At 36.1% G+C, this 24,214-nt stretch overlaps 1 protein-coding gene across 2 annotated transcripts in view; it reads right to left on the bottom strand.

Moving 5' to 3' along the window:
• Positions 1-24,214, bottom strand: part of MKLN1 (muskelin 1) — a 185,681-nt gene that overhangs the window by 10,857 nt on the left and 150,610 nt on the right. For both annotated transcript variants that reach the window (XM_060108841.1, XM_060108840.1), the window contains 5 exons: positions 21,246-21,393; positions 19,946-20,060; positions 18,144-18,283; positions 13,061-13,163; positions 5,140-5,194 (listed from right to left, as the gene is read on the bottom strand). In XM_060108841.1, the coding sequence (XP_059964824.1) occupies positions 5,140-5,194; positions 13,061-13,163; positions 18,144-18,283; positions 19,946-20,060; positions 21,246-21,393 (561 nt within the window). The remainder of the gene's footprint in view (positions 1-5,139; positions 5,195-13,060; positions 13,164-18,143; positions 18,284-19,945; positions 20,061-21,245; positions 21,394-24,214) is intronic.

Here is a 24,214-nt window from a genome sequence, read left to right as displayed (position 1 = left end):
ATCTAAAATTCAAGATCAAACACTATATTTAGTTATCCAATCTCTTTAGCCTGGAATAGTTCCTCAACCTTTGTTTTTCTTTTGTTTGTGACACTGTTATTAAAAAAACAAAGAGCAGTAATGTAGTAGAATGTATTAAATTTGGGGTGTCTGACTGCTTCCTTATGATTAGATTCAGTTTATGAATTCAGTTTATGAACTTGAAATTTATACTCTCATTAGATGAATGGTTAAATTATGGTAGATCCCTATTATGGGATATTGTGTATCACTTACAAATACAATAAATCTAGTATAGTTTCATGTAAGCACCTCCAAGCCACATCATTAAATTTTAAAAAGTTATGTGGAGAATACATGTTTTTATATTATGTAATAAATAAAACCAGAAAACATAAAACCATACATCTATGTGTGTGTGTGTGTGTGTGTGTGTGTGTGTACACATATATACAGTTGATCCTCATTATTCACAGATTCCATATTTGTACATTTGCTTACTAGCTAAAATTTGTAACCCCCAAATCAGTATTAGTGCCACTTTTGTGGTCACTTACAGACATACACAGAGTGGCAAAAATTTGAGTCACCACATGTAAATATATGTTCTCAACTGAGGTCAACTAGGTAATGCTCTGCCTTCTTGTTTCAGTTCTCATACTATAAACAAGTGTCCTTTTCACAGTCTACTTGGTGTCCTGTTCTTCACATTCTGTGTTTTTTGTTGGTGACTTCACTGCTGAAAATGGCCCCCAAGTGTGGTGTTGAAGTGCTGGCTAGCGTTCCTAAGTGCAAGAAGGTTGCGATGTGCCTTATGAAGAAAATACATGTTAGATAAGCTTCATTCAGGAATGAGTTATAGTGCTGTTGGTGTAAGTTCAATGTTAATGAATCAACAGTATAAATACACAAGGTGTGTTCCTGTTGAAAGAAAGCAACATTATGTTATTAATCAATTGACAAAAAGTCTGTGACAAGAGGCTTACAGGAACCCTATCTCTGTATTTTCCATAGGAGCAAAGGGTCAGTATTCACCAATTCAGTGTTATAGGTGACTTCATAGACTATTACTGTGAATAATGGGAATCAACTCTACCTGTATGTCGGTGTATAAAGATCTGCCAAATACAAGTGGTTACACTTGAGGGAAGCAGGCAGGGACTGAGGGAAGTTGTTCAAAGAGAATCTTAATATTAAAAAATATGTATATTAAAAATGGGTGGGGCACCAGGAAACTCATCAATAGCAACATGACTACTTAAATGGTAGAGACAGGACAAAAAAGGTTGTACTGATTTTAAATCTCATGCTCCTAACTACTGTTTCTCTCACTTCATTTTCACCATACAGTGGAATGAGGAACTTATTGCTCAGAGTAGTGGAAACTGGTAAAGCTCAATGAGAGGTAGTACAGTTAGCGATTTAGTTCTGAAGCCAAACTACTAAGGTGTGAATCCTGGTTTTGCTACTCACTAGCACTATTCCTGGGCAACTTACTTTAGCCTCTCTGTGTTCCAGTTTCTTCACATATAATAAAAGGGGATCATACTAGTGCCACTTCATAGGGTTATTATGAAGATTAAGTGAGTTATGACATGTAAAGTGTTTAGAATAGTACCTGGTCTCACAGTGAGTGCTCAATAAATAATAGCTATCACTTTACCATTACTATTGTGACTGAAGACAATGACTGGTCTAAAAGAAAGTGACCTATTAGGAATATACTTTTAAAAAATTTTTTTCAAAAATTAATTTTATTTATTCATTTTTTTTGGCTGCATTGGGTCTTTATTGCTGCGCACAGGCCTTCTCTAGTTTTGGCAAGTGAGGTCTAATCTTTGTTGCGGTGCACGGGCTTCTCACTGCGGTGGCTTCTCTTGGTGCAGAGCACGGGCTCTAGGCGCGCGGGCTTCAGCAGTTGTGGCACGTGGGCTCAGCAGTTGTGGCTTGCAGGCTCTAGAGCGCAGGCTTAGTAGTTGTGGTGCACGGGCTTAGTTGCTCTGCAGCATGTGGGATCTTCCCGGCCCAGGGCTTGAACCCGTGTCCCCTGCATTCGCAGGTGGATTCTTAACCACTGCGCCACCAGGGAAGCCCCAGGAATATACTTTAAAGTTAACATCCTATACAGACTAGGTAGCTTTTCCTATTTATGGTAATAAGGAAGAAATAGCAAGAATTCTCATTTTTCTCCTACATAGAAGTTTCTTTGTGTTTACATTTCTTATTTCTAAAATAAACTCATTATTATATAAAAATCACCTGTAAACATGTGGGCTAAAGACAGGAGGTTGAAGAAAGTCTCTTGCTGAAATCTAAGTTTGGTGGATTTAGTACAAGTATAAAGGCTAAAAGGGCACAGTAAATGCTGTGAAATCCCTAAGGTTCCTCATTCACGAATGTCAACACACTGCCAAAGAGCATTGTACTTCAGACAAAATATTTTAAATAGTTGTCTGAATTCATACTTGCACATCGCATACGGACTATAAAACTTCTAAAGAAAGGTGTGAAGACCAAGAAAGGCAATATGCTTCTACAGACCAGATTTTCCCTGTCACATACCTTGCTGAAAATATGCTCTTAAAATTAGCAGAAAGCCCAAGTTCAAGCTTCAAAGTGCCCACAGACACAGACACAGTAGCTCTAAGCTAAAGATCCCCAAAGGTTATTTTTCTCCGAAGTCAGTCATTTTTCAAAACTAAGATAATGCCAGCTGTTTGCAAATCATTTTCCATCTTTCTAAATCTTTAAATTACATATAACATTAGTAAATACTTTAATTCTAAGAGGTTAAGATAAACTGGATGAATTCTGAAGGAAGTCAGACAGTTTGGCTGAGCCAATTTTGGCAGGACATAATTTAGAAAACAAAATATTCAGTCATCTATACATGAAAAGTGTATACATCTATACATAAAATAATGTATTAGATTTCAATTCTAAGTGGCATAAAGGTAAAACAATCAGACAGAAAATGAATGAGAATAAGAACCAGGAACTCTAAATAGGCATGAAACCTTATGACAGGTACTTTTTGTTTATAAGTAATATATCAAGTTTCTCCTTATTAAAATTAGCATATAATCTGAATTTGCTCCTCATCCAATTCACCAATGTTACAAAGATTACATTTATAAAGAAGGTAGTAATACTAGTACCTGAATGGAGCACTTACTAAGTATTTCATTTTGTTGTTTTTCATAATTACTTAATTCTCTCAACAACTTGAGGTAAGTACTCTGCTTACCTCCATTTTATAGATGAAGAACTTAATTCTTAGAAAGGTGAATTGTTCAAAGTCACTTTTAAAATTAGCAAGTGGCAGAGCTGATAACTAAACCTAGATTCTGACCCTTAACCACTATACTACACTCTTATCTCTTAACTACTAAACTGCCTCCCTTCAGACAGGTAGGAAACAAAACCCCACAGAAAATTTCCCTTTTTGTATTTTTTTCTGTTGTGTTTGTACGGATCTCAGTGTACCTGAAGTTTAGAATCCAACCTAAAACAAACTGTTCCTGACAAAATATATTAGCTGACAGTGAATAGGGCAGAGAAAGAAGAAAAGAGTTAATAAGCTAAAAGTAAAACATTTGCTGACACCAGTCTAACATATTCAAATGACTGCCAAAAAATTCTTGTTCTAAAGGCTAAATATAAGTCAGCCAGAGATATTTCAGTGCTGTCCACCATTAAAATAAAAAGAATGGCTCTGGGCTGCAGTATCCGTACCTAACAAGGCACACATTTATTCAAACTGAGTATCTATATGCAAGGCTCTCAGTTCCTGTATCACTAAACCTGTTTCAAATGACAAAAATTCAAAAGGGTGTGAACTTTCTAAAATAATGCCTATAACTAGACTCTCCATCTTAGGGCTGAGATTTCTAACAACCTGAAAACATTTTTTAAAAGCCCTTTGAGTGTATGGAATAGTGGTAAACAATTACATAAATTTTTAGGAGAACCTATTGGAGTTACGTTTTAGAGCAGTCCTCTTGCCCTGTGGAATCCTACATATTCTGGAATTAGAACTCAGGACTGCAGTTGCCTTGATCAGTAGAGTAGCCTCAATTACTCATTAAGGAAAAACAAAAAAAGGGCAAGACCCCAAGAGACACTGCTACTATTTCCCATCCCAGTGAGAAACACCATCATTGTATGTCTGTTTTTTTTTTTCCTTTGAGGTATGTTTCACCTTTAAGAGACAAAAGGTCAAACAATGAAGAAATTAAACTGATATTCCAAAGTATTATTTAATTCCAAAGATAAAGAAAAGTATTTATATTACATATGCTGGAAATTTTCGATACTATTGCTCGACTCTAAGGCAAATTAAAAATAGCACCAGCATTAATGAGATTAATATGCATTCACTGTGTGACTGCATAATGACAAGAGGAAAGCTGGAAATTCCCATACTTCAAAAGGCTACTATCTTGTTGAAAAACTGAAGCTATAATGACTTATCCTAACTAAAAGATCCTTGAAAATTCACCTGACTAAAGCTCTGGATTCTAGAACTTCTACAGACTCCCCACTTTACTACAATCTAGTTTAACTACTTTAATAATTCATTAATACTAAATGAGAGTACTACTAAGTGAAAACTGATGCCCATATCTGGGATGCTTGAGAAACACTTGAACAATTAAGATACCAACATACAAAAATATCCATTTTCAGGAAAGAGGTAATTCGTTCCTCTGCTCCCAAACATTTATTTCATTGCCGACTCCATCACCATTCTGTTGACACCACACAATTTCACAAAGAACAAACAGGAAAACCATTCAACCAACAAGTGTTAACTCACGGTAACTATATCAGTAACACAGTCTGCATTCCAAAACAACGTTATACAAATTAATTTATTTTGATCAGGCTTCTATTGCCATCTGTTTGCATAATAACCCAGCAATTGGTGTAATAGGAACTGCAAACTGATCCATGAACTGGGGACTGATGCCTGGAAAATAACCTTGTAGCAGGTTATTAGAAATTTTGCATGCTACCTTGAAACTTGCTTCATTTGTTTGGATGACACCTCATCTGATGTTTCATTTAAAAGAAATCGAAGTCCAACCTCCCAAATTCTAGGGCATATGGCCAGATAAATTATACTGGAATACTTACCTAGAGCTGTGAAATCTGAACCAGATTTAAACAGAGCTGAAGCTAGGAGCTGAAACTGTGGGTTGCGGGGGGAGAGAGAGAAAAAAGCAAATTAGTTAGGTAAGCACACTGGAGAAAAAACTCCTATAATTTTGACCATTCATTAGCCACTGGATGTCTCCGCACATGTGTTGCCTAAGTCTATTCACCAAAAAGTGGCAAGAACACCGTATTTAGATTAAACAACATGCTGACTTTTCTAGGGGATGGCTATTATCATTTTCCAAAATACTAGACCAAGTCCTGGAATTATTTTATTTTAAAAATATATTAAAGTATGTATTTATTAAGAAACAATAGGTCAACTGAAATATAAAATATTACTCACTACCATATGATCCAGCAATTCCACTCTTGAGTATACATCCAAAGAAAATGAAAACACTAATTTGAAAAGATACATGCACTCCAATGTTCACAGCAGCATTATTTACAATAGCCTGATATGGAAGCAACCTAACTGTCCATCAACAGATGAATGGATAAAGAAGATGTGGTATATATATACGATGGAATACTACTCAGACATAAAAAAGAATGAAATAATGCCATCTGCAACAACATGGATGGACCTAGAGGGTATTATGCTAAATGAAGTAAGTCAGACAGAGAAAGACAAATACCAGATGTTACCACTTATACGTGGAACCTAAAGAATAAATGAATGAATAAAACAAAACAGAAAGACTCACAGATAGAGAGAACAAACTAGCGGTTACCAATGGGAAGACAGAAAGGGGTAGGGGCAGGACAGAGATAAGATTAAGAGGTACAAACTACTATGTATAAAATAAATAAGCTACAAAGACACATTGTACAGCTCAGGGAATATAGCCAGTATTTTATAATAACTTTAAATGGGATATAATCTATATAAGTATTGAATCACTATTTTACACACCTGAAACTAATATAATATTGTAAATCAACTATACTTCGATTAAAGAAAAAGAAAATTACCCATTTGGGAATCTATCACATGTAGAGAGACTGATGCCCTGTACACAGTTACTGAACTTTTAGTAAATATGAATTCTCACTTCAAAAATAAATGCATGCTACTGTAAAACACCTGATGTCTCTGTGTAAATCAAACTCTGAGAAAAAAAGCATGGTTATTATGCATAAGCCATCCCTAAATTACAACTTAGATTGGTATTCCATGGCCATACATAATTGTATTATCATATAATTATAAAGGCTCAAAGGTCTTTTTTACATTGAAAAAAATGTTGTAAGTGTTGATTAGACTCCCAGGCTAGCCAGAGTTAGTTTAAATCAGACAATGCAACTGAACAATGACAAAATAAGATAAAACTATTGCATCACTGGTACTTTAACAAATCGGTAAAGAAATAAAAATTTAGGAGAACTATTCATATTTATCTTGAATGAGGATGCTGGAAAACAGGTCAGTTAAAAGAAGGAATATTGGTCTTTTAATGAGCAGAAATTTTAATTTTGTTGAAGTCCAATTTGTCAACTTTTTCTTTCATGATTAGTGCCTTTTGTGTCATGTCCAAGAAAGCTTTGCTTATCCCAAGGCTGTGAAGATAATCTGTTTTCTTCTTAAAGTTTGTTTTGGGTTTTATACTTAGATCCATAATCCATCTTAATTTTTGTGTTAAGAGTGAAATAGGGGTTGATGGGCTTCCCTGGTGGCGCAGTGGTTGAGAGTCCGACTGCCGATGCAGGGGACACGGGTTTGTGTCCCGGTCCGGGAAGATCCCACATGCCGCGGAGCGGCTGGGCCCATGAGCCATGGCTGCTAAGCCTGTGCGTCCAGAGCCTGTGCTCCGCAACGGGAGAGGCCACAACAGTGAGAGGCCCACGTACCGCAAAAAAAAAAAAAAAAGTGAAATAGGGGTTGAGATATCATTATTTAGCACTATTTGTTTAAAAAAACTTTTTCCTTATTGGACTTGGTGCTCTGGTAAAAAAAAAGTAAACTGACTGCATATATATGAGTCTATTTCTGAACTCTATTCTGTTCTATTGATCTATTTGTCTATCCTTAAGGCATTACCGCACCACCTTGATTACTATGGCTCTATACAGAGTCCTGAAATCAGATAATAAGTATGAGACCTCCAACTTTTTCTTTTTTCAAGATTGTTTTAGCTAGTCCAGAGCCTTTGCATTTCGACTAAATTTTAGAATAAGTTTGTCTATCTCCTCAATAACAAAGAAACCCAAACTGGCTGGAATATTGACAGGAACTGCATTAAATTATAAACCAATTTGGGGAGAATGGGCATCTCAACACTTTTTAGTCTTTCAAACCACAAATGTGATTTATTTCTCCATTTATTTAGGTATTCTTTAATTTGTCATCTAAAAATGCAAACAATTTTACTTCCTCCTTTCAAATCTATATGCTGTTTATTTCTTTTTCTTACCATATCGTACTAGCTAGGACTTCTGGCACAATGCTAAATAGAGGTGTTGAAGCAGACAACCTTTCCTTGTCATAATCTTAGGGGAAAGGGTTTAATGTTTTACAATTAACTATGGTACTAGCTGAATGTTTTTCACAGATGCCCTTTATGAGATTTATGATGTTTCCTTTATTCCTGGTTTGTTAAGAACTTTTATCATCAATGGGTTTTGCATTCTGTCAAATGATTTTATTCACTTATCGAGATGATCTGTGGTTTTTCTCTTTCATTCTGCCAATGTGGTGAAATATACTGATTTTCAAATGTGAAACCAACTTTGTACTCCTAGCATAAACCCCCTCTTGGCTATTGTGCATTAACCTTTTTATATATTGCTGGATTCAATTAACTAAAATTTTCTTAAGAATTTTGTACCTACAGTCACAGGGGTATTGGTTTGTAATTTTCTTTGCTTGTAATGTCTTTTTTGGGTTTCTACATCAGAGTTAAGCTGCTTCATAAAAGGATTTAGAAGGTGTTCTGTCTTATTCTGATTTCTACGAATCTATACCAAATTGGCATTTTTTCTTCCTTAAAGGGTTGATAGAATTTACTGATATAGCCATCCAGGCCTAGTATTTTCTCTCTTGAAAAGTTTTCAATTACAAATTCAATCTCTGTAATTGATATGGAGTTCCTTAAGATTTTCTAATTCTTCTTGTGTTAGTTCTGGTAAGTTGTATCTTTCAAGAAATTAGTCCATTTCATCAAGTTGCTCAATTTGTTGACAAACTTGTTCATAATATCTCCTTAGTACACTTTTAACATAGGTAGGGCTGTAATGATCTCCCCTTTTCATTTGTGATGTTGATAATTTATGTTTTCATTATTTGTTTCCTTGATAAGTCTTGCTAGAGGTTGACCAATTTTAGTCACTTTTTCAAAGAACAAACTTTTCACTTTTTACATTTTTTCTACTGTTTCCTATTTTACTAATTTCCTATATTCTAGTGAATACTTATTTGAGGTTAATTTGTTGCTCTTTTCTAACTTCTAAGATGAAAGATAAACTTCACTGGCTCTAAACAGAAGGATGGGGAGAAAACTGTTATTTTAACCATCCAATTAAATAAGTGGCACTGCTATGTACTGGCCTAGAGTTTTAACAGGTACTGAGTAATAGTACACAATCTGAATAAGGTCAGTCCTCTCTCCCCAGCTTCAGACTTGAATATCCAACTATCACTTCAACATCTCAAGCTGGTTGTTTCACAGGCATCTTAAACTGAACATATGCAAAATTAAACTCCTGATTCCAGTCAGGAGGCTCCACCTTCTCATTTCAGTTGACAGTAACTCCATCCTTCTAGCTTTTCAGGCTCAAAACTTTGGAGTCATTTCTTTCAAACCCTACACCCAATCATAAAATTCCATTGGTTCTACCTTTAAAATATACTGAGGGGACTTCCCTGGTGGCGGGGTGGTTAAGAATCCGCCTGTCAATGCAGGGGACACGGGTTCCATCCTGGTCCAGGAAGATCCCACATGTCTCAGAGCAACTAAAAGCCCGTGTGCCGCAACTACTGAGCCTGCACTCTAAAGCCCACATGCCACAAATACTGAGCTCACGCACCGCAACTACTGAAGCCCGTGTGCCTAGAGCCCGTGCTCCGCAACAAGAGAAGCCGCCCAATGAGAAGCCCGCGCACCGCAATGAAGAGTAGCCCCCACTTGCTGCAACTAGAGAAAGCCCGCGTGCAGCAACGAAGACCCCATGCAGCCAAAAAAGTATATACATACATACATACATACATACATATGTATGTGTGTGTATATATATATGTATATAAAAAAAATATATATATATATATATATATATATAGAGAGAGAGAGAGAGAGAGAGAGAGAGAGAGAGAGAGGGAGGGAGAGAGAATCTGACCTTTTTTACTTCTCACCATTTCTATTGCTACTACTTTGCCCTGAGCAACAATCCCCCTTGCTTAGATTTCTACAGCTCCCTCACAGTTCTCTTTGCCTCCATCCTTGTTCCCTTTTAGTCTATTCTCAATACAGTAGTCAGAGTGACCTAATGAAAACATAAAGCAGATGATATCACTCCTCTGCATGGACAATACCCTGAGCCAGCTCCCTATTCAGAGTAAAAGCCAAACTCCTTAATAATGACTTACGAAGTCATTCATAATCTGTTCTGCCAATCCTTGCTCTTACCTCTTGGACCTCATCTCTGACTGCTTTCACTCTCCTTACCTCTACTCCAGCCACAAGTGTCTCCTGGCCGTTCTAAACAAAGCCAAATACTCTCATCCCAGGGTCTCTGTTCTAGCCCTCCCTTTGCTAGGAATTACCTTCCCTAAATTATCTACTTAGACCACTCCCTCATATTCAAGTCTTTGTGCAAATCTGATTTCCAAATGAGGTCTATTATGATTATTCTATTTAATACTGCAACTGCCCAATTCTTACCCCATATGTATGTGTGTATATATATATATATATATATATATATATATATATATATATATATATATATATATAAATATAAATAAAACATAGGTTTTATTTATTTATTTATTTTTGGCTGTGTTGGGTCTTCGTTGCTGTGTGCGGGCTTTCCCTAGTTGCGGCAAGCAGGGGCTACTCTTCGTTGCGGTGCGCAGGCTTCTCATTGCGGTGGCTTCTCATCGCAGAGCACAGGCTCTAGGCGCGTGGGCTTCCATAGTTGTGGCTCGAGGGCTTCAGTAGTTGTGGCTCGCAGGCTCTAGAGCGCAGGCTCAGTAGTTGTGGCACACGGGCTTAGTTGCTCCGTGGCATGTGGGGTCTTCCCAAACTAGGGCTCGAACCTGGGTCCCCTGCATTGGCAGGCAGATTCTTAACCACTGCGCCACCAGGGAAGTCCCCTTATATTTTTGATCTCTTTTTAACTTTCCTATAATACTTATCAAATTCTAATGCATGGTATAATTTATTTAATATGTTTATTGTTCCTCCCCACTAGTATGTAAGTACCTCCTGGGCAAGTATCTTGTTTGGTTCACTGGTATATCTCTTATACCTAGAAGAATGCCTGGCATATTGTAGGAACTCTACACAATCTGTTAAATAAATGACATCAGTACTTTGGAAGCTCAGTAGAAAGACAATTAATACAAAGTGTGCAATACTGGCTGAAAACTTGTTTTTCTTGTTCCTTCTCTATTATAGAATCCTCTCTGAAAATGGTAGTATCAGTTTAGGCATCCTTTTCTTGGCCCTTTTCTAGAAAAAAATATAATGTTTGTAAGCTTTATTATAAGCTCATCACCAATTTAGAACCCATGCTCTGGAGATTGGAAGAAAGCAAAGAACCATTAGTTGATAGTCCACCAGCATTTTGCGACTAACAGACACAATGATGACCCAAAAAAGGGGGAGAAAAATCTAAAAACCACTTCTGGTTGCTGATAAAATCATTTAATATAATGAAAAATTTGTAAAACATACATAGAGAACAAAACCAAGCTACTACAGAAAATGAAGATCAGTAAGGCCTTTCTCAAAAAGGGGAATGATTTCTTACAATGAAAAGCGAAGATCTATATACCTCACTAACAGATACTGTAAGTACATATATATACTGGAACTGTCACCAAGGGATTTCTTTCCCCAAACGAAATCTGTTCACACGTTTTTAAACAAAAGAATAATCTTACAGACCAGTACTTCTCAATTTTTTAGGTGTGTTTTCAGTTTTCCGTTGTAAAAGAGCAGACAGAGGAGACTCTTAGGGTGAGGGTATTGTTCTGAAAAAGTTTCTAAAGTGATTCTGATGCTGAATACACATGAATAATATCATTTTTACTAACTTCTACTAGGGTTAAACAAATCTTGATAGATACAGCTTTTTAGAAATGGAGTGGAAGTCTGTGGCATACAAAATCACAATTTGATACTCTTCAGGAAAAGAGAAACCCACTACCAAAATTCTTAAAATGACTGTTTGAACTTGAGATACCTCCCTGTCCTGGACTTTCCTACTAGCTTAGCTTTAAGAGCAAACTGTTTTCTTTGGCCTCCTTGCAACTCACACAGCTGAAATTATTTACTTTGAAATATTTTGTTTTGGTTTGGTTTTAAAAAATAAAAGAAAAATGAATTCTGGATTATAGCCATTTTAGACAGACTATGGTGAAAACACAAGAAAATCCATTTATAACTATCAAATGCATGGTCTAACAAAATGAACATTAATGGACTCTTCACAACTATGTTCAGTTTTTAAGCCATAACAGATTAAACCAAATATATTCTGCTACTTGGCAAAATCATGACAATTCTCCCTATTTCAAATAGTATCATGAATTGACTGAAGACTCAAGAAAAGACAATTAACTGTCCTCTTTCAGGGGGTTTTAAAATGTGTTCTGCTGATTCTCCACCTACTGAAGGGTTGTAACCAATACTGAGTGAGAGAACTAGGGCTTATTTTCACAGTAGGCAACTATGAAAGAGTATTTCTTTGTTTTGGTGCCAAGGACATGCAGGCTCTTCTGCTTGAAAGTACAATGAACCTGGTACCTGAAAGCCATTCAGTCTGATACCTGTGTCAATGCTGAACAGAGGAAAACACTGCTTGATGTTGCTATTACAAAGCCAAAGCACAGCAACAGCTAACAGGGAAATAGATGTAAGGAACAGAACTACATATAATCACCAATTCTGAGAATGGAAGGTAAAATAAGCAGTTCAGATGTTGCTAGATGAACTATGAACAAGAATAGTTGGCAAAAGGAAGAAGTGACAAAAGGAATCTTAGAAGTTGGAAGAGAGGTTGTAAGACCATGAAACTCATTGCAGGTATATTCACACACTGTGGATACGAAAATATGCCCTAAGAATATTAAATCTTAGAAACAGTTGCTTCCATCCCATGTTATGTATCAAAAAAACTGAAAAGTAATGATCCGTTACTAAGTTCTAAGTCTGATGAACGAAGTTAGTAGCCTATGGTAAAACTGTACTGCTACAACATTCATATAACTAAATATCAAGCCAGCAAAGATTCTACTCCCACCAACCTCTCTTCACTTTCTCCTTACAATAAAGGAGAGTTTCCTTTCTTCTTTTAGGGGGATTTTCGAGTATCAGTAGAAAAAGTTTATACTGAACTTCATGTAACCCTTAAGTAAAAGAAGTATGGAACTACGGCAGAAGTAAAATTTTCTATTTCCTTCCCAATACAAAATCTAATGACTACTTAAAACTTTATAACTGAGAATCCTTTTCTGAGTGGATCACAGGTTTTTGTGTGACTTGAATCTTCGATTACCACATGAAAATATGTCTACTCAATTTTTATTTCATCTGCTCTGTACCATTTTTAAGATTTTTATTGTCATCATATTTTCCTCACTTTCCTTTAAACACCCAAGAGCAAAGTCAACAAATATAAGTTAGAAAGACAATTTTTTAATTGTTCAATTTCTGAAGTTTATTACCACCTTTACCTCTTTTGTCTCTTCTGGGTCTGAATGATCCACAGTTATATAAAGATCATTTTGTAGATATTTCAGAGCACTAAGGGGATCCATTTGGGCCTTCTCTTCAAACCTAGAAAATGTAAACAAGAATAATAATTGTCTAGAGTTATGAAAAAACATCAGAAATATCTTTTAAACCCAGAGTGGAATACTCTGTATCTGAGAAGATACTGTGGATATCTAAAAAACCTGTGTTTAAGAATCCAGAAGTAAGAATACTGACACATATATAAATAGTGTACATGTGGAGTCCCTGGAGATGTAATGGTAATGTCAGGCTGTGGCGCTAGAGACTGGATAAGAGCATTTCCGACCCTCCTCTTAAAACTATAAGCTAAGATTAAATCAACTACAAAACATAGTGAATATGTCAAATATTTTATATAACAGAAGTGCAAAACAACCAAATGTTTCATAAAAAAACAAGTAGAGATAAAATAAAAATACTTTCCTAGATTTGTGTCATATACTTTCCACTGGAGATGTTTAACAGATACTTCAGAAAGTGAAATGAGTATAGTTTCTTTTTTTTTTTTTTTTTTTTTTTGTGGTATGCGGGCCTCTCACTGCTGCGGCCTCTCCCACTGCGGAGCACAGGCTCCAGACGTGCAGGCTCAGCGGCCATGGCTCACGGGCCCAGCCGCTCCGCGGCATGTGGGATCCTCCCAGACCGGGGTACAAACCCGTGTCCCCTGCATCGGCAGGCGGACTCCCAACCACTGCGCCACCAGGGAAGCCCGAGTATAGTTTCTTTTAATGAGTATCATTAACACTGATTAGATATTTTTAATGAGACTATTTCCATGTCTCAGTCAGTAATAACAATAACAAAAACTGTAGCATTTATCAATCGTTTGTTTTGTGCTAGACACTGTATCAAGTATCTTACATATATCATTTCATGTATCCTCCCATAACTCTATGATGAGAAGTTTATCATCATTAAAAAAAAAAACAGATGAGGAACTGAGACTAGTAAATGAACTTGGCCAAGCTAAGACCCAGTAAGTGGCAGAAGTAGAATTAAACTCAAGTGTCTCTGATTCTAAAGCTGAAAGGAAACAATGCATTTTCTTAAATTAAAAAAGTCTGCTTGGGACTATATATCTATTTAAATAATGATAATTCCTTTTGTAATAGCATAATTAGATATGTATTTATTTCTAATAAACTGGTATGCTTTTCAAAATATTATACAGAAAGAATAGAAGACATTTAATTTCATTTGGGAAAGGAAAATAGTAAAGAGCCTTTCACAACTGTGTTCAGCTGATGGCATCAATAATTTCCTGTCTTTAGAGCTAATCTCAGTGATAGGGTACCTGGAGGGGCAAAGACTGTCAAATTATTTCAGTTTTCTTGTACCAGATAGTACCCTGATTGTCAGCCAGCCTTACAACCCTCAGATGAGAGTCTTAGGTCCATGTCACTCTACCATCTTGTCCACAATGAATTAGACCAGAGTTTTGACACCTGAACCAAAAGCAATCGTCTTGAGCTTGACGAGCAATTTATAAAATGGCCTGGCAGAATTCTTTCCAATAGGGATACTCTCTCTAGGGAACTCTCTGTAAGAAGATACTCTCTTAGAGAATCTGAATGTGAGATACACAAGGACACAAAAAACATACAAAACACAGAAGGCAATAAGCAGAAGATATGAGATGACAGATTCCTTCTCTTCCTACCCTTGTCTCCCTTCATTCTTTCCTACTACCTAGCTACCTAGCCACCTACTGAAGCCATAAGGGAAAGCAGAGTCAGGAAGTAGAACAGGAATAGCAGACAGAAAGCAGCAGAAAGAGAGAGGCTCAGTTACAAGGAAAGCTACTTCAGTAGCTTCTAGCTATCAGAATTGTCTCAGTATCCTAAACAATTCTCCACCAGGCCTCACTGTTCAAGTGCTGAGGAAGCACCTTAATTCTCTGGATATTCTCATAATAAATTCTTTTTCAGTGAGATATCCTAAGTATGTCTTTATCCTTGTAACCTGATAACAACCAACACACACCTACTTTACTGTTAAATAAATCCAGCAAAGGGATCCATTTTCCTGGAAGGTGTGTTCTCTCTTTTCTTTTTTTAAGCTTTTTTGTTAGCCCACAAAAACTTATTACTGGACTTGTGTCTGCAGTCTAGAATTATATTTCAGCCAACAGTTCTGCTCTCTTGTTCTAAAGGAACAAGAAACTAATCGTATTTAAATTTTTTTCTTTTGCTCCTTTCCACCTCCAATCATCAATATATTTGGAAACTTGAATGCTATAGGAAAAAACAGTGGCACTTTATTTTCTGTATTATGTGGCACCATTAAGAACAAAGATACTTTCTTGGCATTCAATATACTTCTCTCCCTCCAAATTTATATTTTAACTAAAATTTATACTTTAAAATTTATATTTTAACTAAATAGTAGCAAATTTCAAAGGTCGATTATTTGCCCAATCACACAAACTTGCTACCTTTCAACTTCGGTCACTTTATTTCATGAATCATTCTCACACTCACAAGATTTGCTAGTCTTTTATAATGTAATTAAAAATTTAAATAATTTGTTACTGATTATTATTTTCCTTATCCACTTTCATTCTTCACTTTGTGCCTTTACTAGCACAAGTCACTAATGATGTTTTGTACTTGAAACTTAAAACATGCCATAATATATATTTCAGATTCCCATAAATTGTCATTTCACCTGTCCACTGATAGATTTTTAAAGGAGAAAAATGACTGCCCAAGATCAAAAATAATAATACTTCTTAGGATAGGCTGGTTGTGGGAAAATGAATAATTCTACTTACTTCCAGAAGGAATGAAAATTAACTTTCTGGAGGGCAACGTATAATTCAACAATTCTATCGTTATCCTACAGAAATTTTAGATAGGGGTGCATATGGAAGTATATAATAACATTAACTACAGTGTTATTTATAATTGCAAATAAGTTGGAAATAATCTAAATATTCAACAAAAGGAGACTAGTTAAGTAAATTACACAGAGTAGAACACTATGTAGCCATTATAATTATGATTTGTATTTTTATTTTTTAACATGGCAATAAGATGTTTATAATACATCACTCATTAAAAGACATCAGATTCAAAGCAAGATGATCCTTATTTTTTAAACAAACAAAAATTCTATTTGTGCACATAAAATTCAAGGGATACACACCAAAATATTATTTTTGAATGGTGGGATGAGAGATGATTCAATTCTTTGTGGTGGGGAGAGAGGACTTTTTTCTTTCTTTATTAACCATGGATTACTTTTCTAATTAAAAGCCAGAGGAGGAAAGGACTTCCCTGGTGGCGCAGTGGTTGGGAGTCCGCCTGCCGATGCAGGGGACACGGGTTCGGGCCCCAGTCTAGGAGGATCCCACATGCCGCGGAGCGGCTAGGCCCGTGAGCCATGGCCGCTGAGCCTGTGCGTCCGGAGCCTGTGCTCTGCAACGGGAGAGGCTGCAGCGGTGAGAGGCCTGCGTACCGCCAAAAAAAAAAAAAAAAAAAAAGCCAGAGGAAAGTGTTTATAAGTTCGAATTCTTTACATACAGCACTATACGACCTTCTTTAACCTCTAGTGGGCTTTTGGTCAGGAAATTTTTTTTAAAACCTCAACTCAACATTCTAACTATAGTTGTATCTGAAGTAGGAAAAAAAAAACCATTTTGATTTCCCCAAATTTGTCTTATTGTCTTATTTGTCTTAACCTTTTAAAACAAAGTTTAACTTTTTTTAAACTTTTAAAAACAAACTTTAACATTAAGTACCAAGGAATAATATTTTAGCAACGTAAACATTAGCTGAAGGTACCTCAAGCTTAAATCTTGTTAGTAAGACAGAATTTATCTCTGGCCATCCAGCCAATGTGACAATTCAGACCTTTTCTCCTATAGATTCTATAGGAAATACTCTTAATTACTCATAGTAATAACAAGGTAACAGAAGCAACTAGCTTTTGTTACCAATTTATCTCTCAAGCACAACTTGTGAAAGCAGAGAAATAACAAGCAAACATGATATGATAAAGGAACACAAATCTAACACCTACACAGAGATTTTTATTTATTTATATTCTATATAAAATATAATACGTAATTATATACTAAACATATAAACACACGTGTGCATGTCTGTGTATATACAGATGTTTACGGAGTGGTGGTGGTGGTGAAGTGGTAACTCTGGAGTCAGAATACGCTGCATCAAATCCCGGCTCTGTCACTTACGGCTGAACGACCTTAGGTCAGTTATACAACCCACTTAAAAACGCTTCCATTTCTTCTTTTATAAAAGAGTAATAATAATAGTACCTACTCCACTGTCTTATTGTGAGAATAATATGCAGGATCTAGCACACAAAATTGCTCATAAATGGTACCTATTATCATCATTAAAAGCTAAACTTCTCTCCCTCCAAATTGTAAATTTTTATTACGATCTAACACTACCAGTAACCAAAGGGATAGATGTATTTTTCTACATTTTTCAGCTTATCACCTGCTAAGGCTAAAAAGCAAACATGACCGAGGAGATATATGAAAATGTTTGATTACTTGATTTTGCAATTAAATGGCAAAAGTAATGATGTAAAGCTATAATCATATTTGAAGTTGTATTCTGAAACATCAAATTATAAAGAGATTATTTACTCAACTATATCATCACATTCACTGTTAAGAGAGTTATCAACAGGTCAGTCACATGCCAATAATCTAGAACTGATATAATCTGTAGTGGTTAGGCCTTGAGTTACTTGAAGGTAGGTTCATCACGTTCACAGAAACTTTTTCCATTAACAGCTGCAAAATATCCTTGCTCTATCTTTAATAATTTTTAGCATCAAGATCTATCTTCACTTTGTACCGTCCTTTGAAAGAAGAAAGCAAAAAAAAGGAGGACAGGGCATTTACAAAAGTCATGATCTTCACAGTACTTACAGTGTCATGTTACTAAATTTCCAAAGACAAAGTCACATCTCCAAAGCTTAGGTAATACCAACAATAGCTGATAATGCTAAATAAAAGTTTTCAGTGATTTATTTTTATACCTGTGTTTTCTTATGAGGTACTTGCAATGCCTCAGTAAGTAATCTTTTGAAGGCCTACACAATTTCAGTGACCAGAAGTCATCTAATCTCATCTTTGGGGAGCAAGATTTTCCTGGATTCCCACCAAATAAATAATGAACCTGTAATAAATAAACCAGATTTTTAAAAAATGCACGCATACTCAAGAAACTACGAAAGTCAAAGTAAAATTTCTTCATTTTGGTAGTAGTGTGTAACAAGTAACTTCTTTCTTTAGCTTTACTAAAGACTAAAACATTATTACATGTCTACTAAAGGCTGCTTCTGCTTTTTCTCAAGTTTCCATTTTTAAAGTACTGTGACTACTTCCTTAAATTACATTTTCTATTAAAATAAGTTGTATCACCACAGTTACACTGACAATGGAAGACATAAAACAAAAGCAATGATAGTAAGAAGCTATTGCAAGATACTGAGTTTGCTTAGGGCAACAAATAATGGGGATTATCAAGTTAATCAAGTGTTGATCGTAATAAAAAATGATATCTTTTAAAAAACTGACACACAAGTTGAATCACTGAAGGTCAACAGTAACTAGAAACTAAAAATTTTAGCATCTTACTTTTGCTTTAGCCTTAATACTGAATATTTTTAAATGGCATATATGATTTGTGAAATAACTTTTAAAATATTTTTCTATTATTCAATTAATATCAAATAAGAAATGTAAAAGGAATACTATAATGATTCACTATTATAATTACAGCTTTAGTAATATTCTGTACTCAAAGTGTTAAAGCAGTTCTTGAAATTTTTTTTTTTTTTTGCAGTACACGGGCCTCTCACTGTTGTGGCCTCTCCCGTTGCGGAGCACAGGCTCCGGACGCGCAGGCTCAGCGGCCATGGCTCACGGGCCCAGCCACTCCGCGGCATGTGGGATCTTCCCGGACCGGGGCACGAACCCGTGTCCCCTGCGTCGGCAGGAGGACTCTCAACCACTGCGCCACCAGGGAAGCCCAGTTCTTGAACTTTTGAAAACATTTATAACCAGTAGTGTTATACAACAGAGATATTATTCATTTCTGTCCTATAGATGGAAATTCACTTATCCTTTAACTTGGGAGACTCAGAGAAAGGGCTTTTATTTACTCCAATGGTATCTTTTACCTAAAGTTCTCAAATGACAGAGGATTTAAACAATCATCTATGGCCTAAACAGAAAGAATACAGGTTCTGTCAGTAATTTACTATGTAATCTGAGCCCAATCATTAAACAACATGTAAAATTTAAGGGAGAAATAGCTAAAGAAACCACTCTGAACACTTAGGGACACTAAAACTTCAGAATTCAGGACTGTTTTCATAGGCTGATGGAACAGATTATGTCAATCATAGATAGGAATAATAAAGATAAAAAGTCTTCTTATACAATGGGAAAATCTAAAATCAGGAAGTTATATATACCTTTTCATATCATGGAAAAAGGTATACAAGTGCTGAAAACTATACATCTTCTACTTGAATATTCATATTGTATTGACAGAAACAATAGGCCATGCTATGTATCAGATCTATGAAGCTAAGAAGCAGCAACCACTGACCATTTTCATAAGAAGAAAAGTGTCAGGAACTGTGGACTATGCAAAAATGTTTATTCTCTTAAGGAATTTTAGGGACAAGTGATATCAAATGTCTGCTACGTATTCTAGTAAATGTCAGACATTTTTATTCAAATCTACTTAAAAATAATCAGAAACATATATTTTGAGATTCTTTCCAATTGTACATCACAGAAAGTTTACAGGTCAATGTAGTTAGTATACCTTGTGTAACTCATCGTATACAAGCTGATGGGCAAATCTTGGACATGGTTCTTCCTCCTGAAGACTTTTACTTGGATTATCCTTTGCAGCTTGATCATTCTTATAGACGCAAGACCTGAAAGACATTGCTTTTAAGGCATTCTATCTTAGAAAACTAGCAGCACAGATAATGTTAATACAATTGTAGTAAGCAAATTAACGCAATGTCTAATTACCAACAAAAAATTATAAATTTGCTCACATCAAATCTTAAAGTTCTGGTCACCCTCATATAATAATCTGAATTTGTCAGAACTGAGTTCTGAAGTTCTTTAATGTCCATCAAAAATCTCACTCAAGAACAACCTACTGCGTGTTATGAAACAGGATCAGCGTATATGAAGGCTTAAACCAATGGCTGAAAGAGATGATATCACATTTACCTATTCACAATAAAAAAGCTCACAACAGACTTCTTTCATTCTTACTGTAAATAAATGTCTTATTTAGAAAATAATAAATTCCTTAGCTGCTGAGCACCACCCTCCATTACTGAATGGAGGAAGTTCTCTGAAGTTCCTCTGTTTTGGAGAATATTCACTTATGTAGTAATCACAGAACATTAAGAGCTGGATCCTCTAGGTCAGTGTTTTTGTTTTTTTTTTCCTGCGGTACGCGGGCCTCTCACTGCTGTGGCCTCTCCCGCTGCAGAGCACAGGCTCCGGGCGCGCAGGCTCAGCAGCTATGGCTCACAGGCCCAGCCACTCCGCGGCATGTGGGACCCTCCCAGACCGGGGCACGAACCCGTATCCCCTGCATCGGCAGGCGGACTCTCAACCACTACGCCACCAGGGAAGCCCTAGGTCAGTGTTTTTCAAAGCAAAATGTGCAGCAGTTCTGTGAGATGCTCTGTGACAAAAGGGTCCTAGTCTGAAAATGCTAAACAATAATGCTCCCCATCTTGCTCTAGTCAAACTGCTTCATTTTATAAAAACTAAGAAAAGACCTGGGAACATTAAAAATACATTGTTCTCAAGTTTACACATCTACTTGGTAGCAAAAGCTAGACTAAAATACAATTCTCTTGCATCTCAGACCAAGAAACATCTACTAATTGAAATAATTCAGCAGTAAAATCCATTTGCTGAACATCGCTGTACACACAGGCACCAGTACTGACTTTTCCACTCCCCAATATTGATATTAAAATGTATGACATCACAAATTAACATAAGCCTTCCATCTCTCTCTTCTTTTGAATAAACCAACGACCTCAAATAAATGTTATACTGTGATTGCAGCGGGGACAAGAGCTACTTACCAACTATTCCTTACAATGTCATAAATCCAGAATGAATTTCTGACATTCTCTTCCCTCTTTTCCTTGTCTTTGCTGAGTCCAGATAAGACATGTATTTCATTCAGTTCTGGATCAATGGTTGCTCTCTGTGTGAATCCTGTCATTGGAACTATAAATTGAAAGAGAAAATAAGATGACAGTATTAACATTACTTAACAGATTAGTACTACTCTATAAAAGATTACTACATCCTTACCCTGCTCTACTTATGTCCACAGCACTTACCTTATAATAGACTACATAACTTTTATATTAAACAATAATCAGTTGTTTACTGCCTTCTCCCCACTCGAACATAAGCTCTATAAGGGCAAAGGTTGTTTGGTTCACTGTTTTGTTCCCAGTGCCTAAAACAATTGCCTGGCATATAATAGTTACCCAACTATTTGCTGAAATAAATGAATGCTAACTACCAGAATGGAGTTAGAAGGAGGGAAGAGATAGAAAGAGGTATGCAATGTAATCATTTTTACTGAGGAAAAGGGCAATGCTTTATTTAACTGATTTATTATCTGGGTCAGCTCTAGTTTAATAGCAGAGACAAAATATTCAAATCTCGACCGAGAAAAACACAAATTTGATACACAGGTTTGTTCAATAAGGTCAAAGTCATCTAAAATACCTGTTCAAGACCTACAATGAAATGACATAATTTCCAAGAAAAATAAAATAAAATAAAATATTTGGGGCTAAAATATGTCATTTTCTTTTCCTGAGTGGCTCGAATTCCCCAGAGTTAATTTTCTGAGAAAATATTTTATTTCCTGAGAAATCCATCAAATGAGTGATGGTCATCTGGCATCATCCAGTAATTTGGAAAACACTGATATAGCAAATGCAAATTTTCTCACTATTATTACTTGGAAATATTAGTTGAAATATAATTTTATGATTCACAACATACTTGCCACAGATCTAAAAACAATGCTACTGTTTCAACACTACATTTCTTTTATACACGAACAATTATCATGCGCTGAAAAAGCTAAACAAACATCAGATTGAAGTAAAACATTTCAATCAATCCAGAATACTATGGGAGGAGATGCTAACCACACTGATATTTATTCATCTTTAACTACTTTAGCAGGGCCAAATGATGCAATATGTATTTTTTCCTAGTTTAATTCATGGGTCCTTTCACATTCATATTCAATAAATTTGTTTGGAACATTTTAGAGACTATCCAAATGCATCCCACAGTAAATATATTAAAAAATTATACACACATATATAACAGAATACATAATTTGTATGCATCCATACACAAATACATTTATCTTTATACACACACATCAACCTAATCTTAACAACCTCAACCCTCATAATACATAGTCTTTAGTGGTTATGTAAAGCCTGGTATTTTCTAATTAAGCCTTGGTAAACTTCCAAAAGTGCCCAGGTTCTGACCTCTGTTCCTCAGATAACCTTGGAAGAAAGATAAAACAGTAAAGAAATGAAATCATTTTCATTAGTGGTAGAAGTGGAGGACATAACTGCCTAAATTTATTGCACTTAAATTTCTTCATCCCATGTAGAATTCTATAACATGGGTTGACAAACTATGGATTGATCTGACCTGCCTAGGGTCAAATCAGGCCTGTCATTCATTTACATCTTGTCTGTGGCTGATTTCACCCCACAATAGCAAGGCTGAGTAGTTGCAACGGCAATAATTACATCTGACTCCTCGTAGAAAAAATTTGCTAACCCCTATTCTATAATCTTTTAAAATGCAAATATCAGAGATGTATGACTTATTATAAATGAATGCAACAAACTGCTTAACTAAAGTAAGGACCCACTTAAATACCTTAAATAAGGAACCGGAAATTTCTGAGTGGAATGGAAATCAGTGCAGAGGGAAAGAGATTTTGAATTCTATAAAACGGGGCTGGGTCACCGAGAGGAGAATAAAGGAGTACTGGGCTAGCGGAGGCACGTAAGAATGTTACATGCTTTCTCTTCCATACTGTCACATTTTACCTAGAAGCAGCTTTGTAGCAGAAGAGAAAAATGACAAGTGTTGCTTCTCAAAAATGAAAGCAGTGGGCAGGTTTACAATACTCACGGAGGTAAGACTACCATGTTTATAACATCTGTACTGTAAGAATTATAAAAAATTGATTATAAAGATTAGAAAGTATACACATCCCATTTCTTTCATCTTTCATATACAATATGCCTTTTACTCTGCATAATGTTGACTTTTGCCTCAAAGTTATACATTTAAATCTTTTATTGGCTTTTCAAACAGCTTTACAGAATATCATTCACATACCATATAATTCACCTATTTAAAGCATACGGTTTGGGTTTTTTTAGTATATCCACTATAAAACCATCATTACAATCTAATTTTAGAATATTTTCATTACTCCAAAAAGAAACCCTGTACCCATTAGCAGTCATTCCCCATCCCCTTTCACATCTCCCCACAGGGTCACTGCATCATTTGACATGTCTATCAACCATCAGTGTGCAGCATACACAGGCAAAGTGAGAGGCTCATGAGATACAAAGATCAATTAGGAGGCTGTTAACAGTGCAATGGTGTGGACTGGATGAAGGCAGTAATAAAGAAGCACGATTTCCATCAGCAAAAAAAGGGAGAAGATGTTATGTCAAAAGTACAAAAATCTCTGGACTGGCTTAACAGAGACCAAGGCTGGAGCAGAAACTTGTGAAAAATAAGAGTAAAAATGTTTCACTGGGGGGCTTCCCTGGTGGCACAGTGGTTGAGAGTCTGCCTGCCAATGCAGGGGACACGGGTTCGTGCCCCAGTCTGGAAAGATCCCACATGCCACGGAGCGGCTGGGCCTGTGAGCCATGGCCGCTGAGCCTGCGCGTCCGGAGCCTGTGCTCCGCAATGGGAGAAGCCACAACAGTGAGAGGCCCGCGTACCGCCAAAAAAAAAAAAAAAAAAAAAA

This window comes from Mesoplodon densirostris, chromosome 9, assembly GCF_025265405.1.
Source record: "Mesoplodon densirostris isolate mMesDen1 chromosome 9, mMesDen1 primary haplotype, whole genome shotgun sequence".
NCBI classification, from domain to species: domain Eukaryota; kingdom Metazoa; phylum Chordata; class Mammalia; order Artiodactyla; family Ziphiidae; genus Mesoplodon; species Mesoplodon densirostris.
The sequence above is the reverse complement of the archived record's forward strand: the minus strand, read 5'-3'. Positions and strand labels throughout refer to the sequence as shown.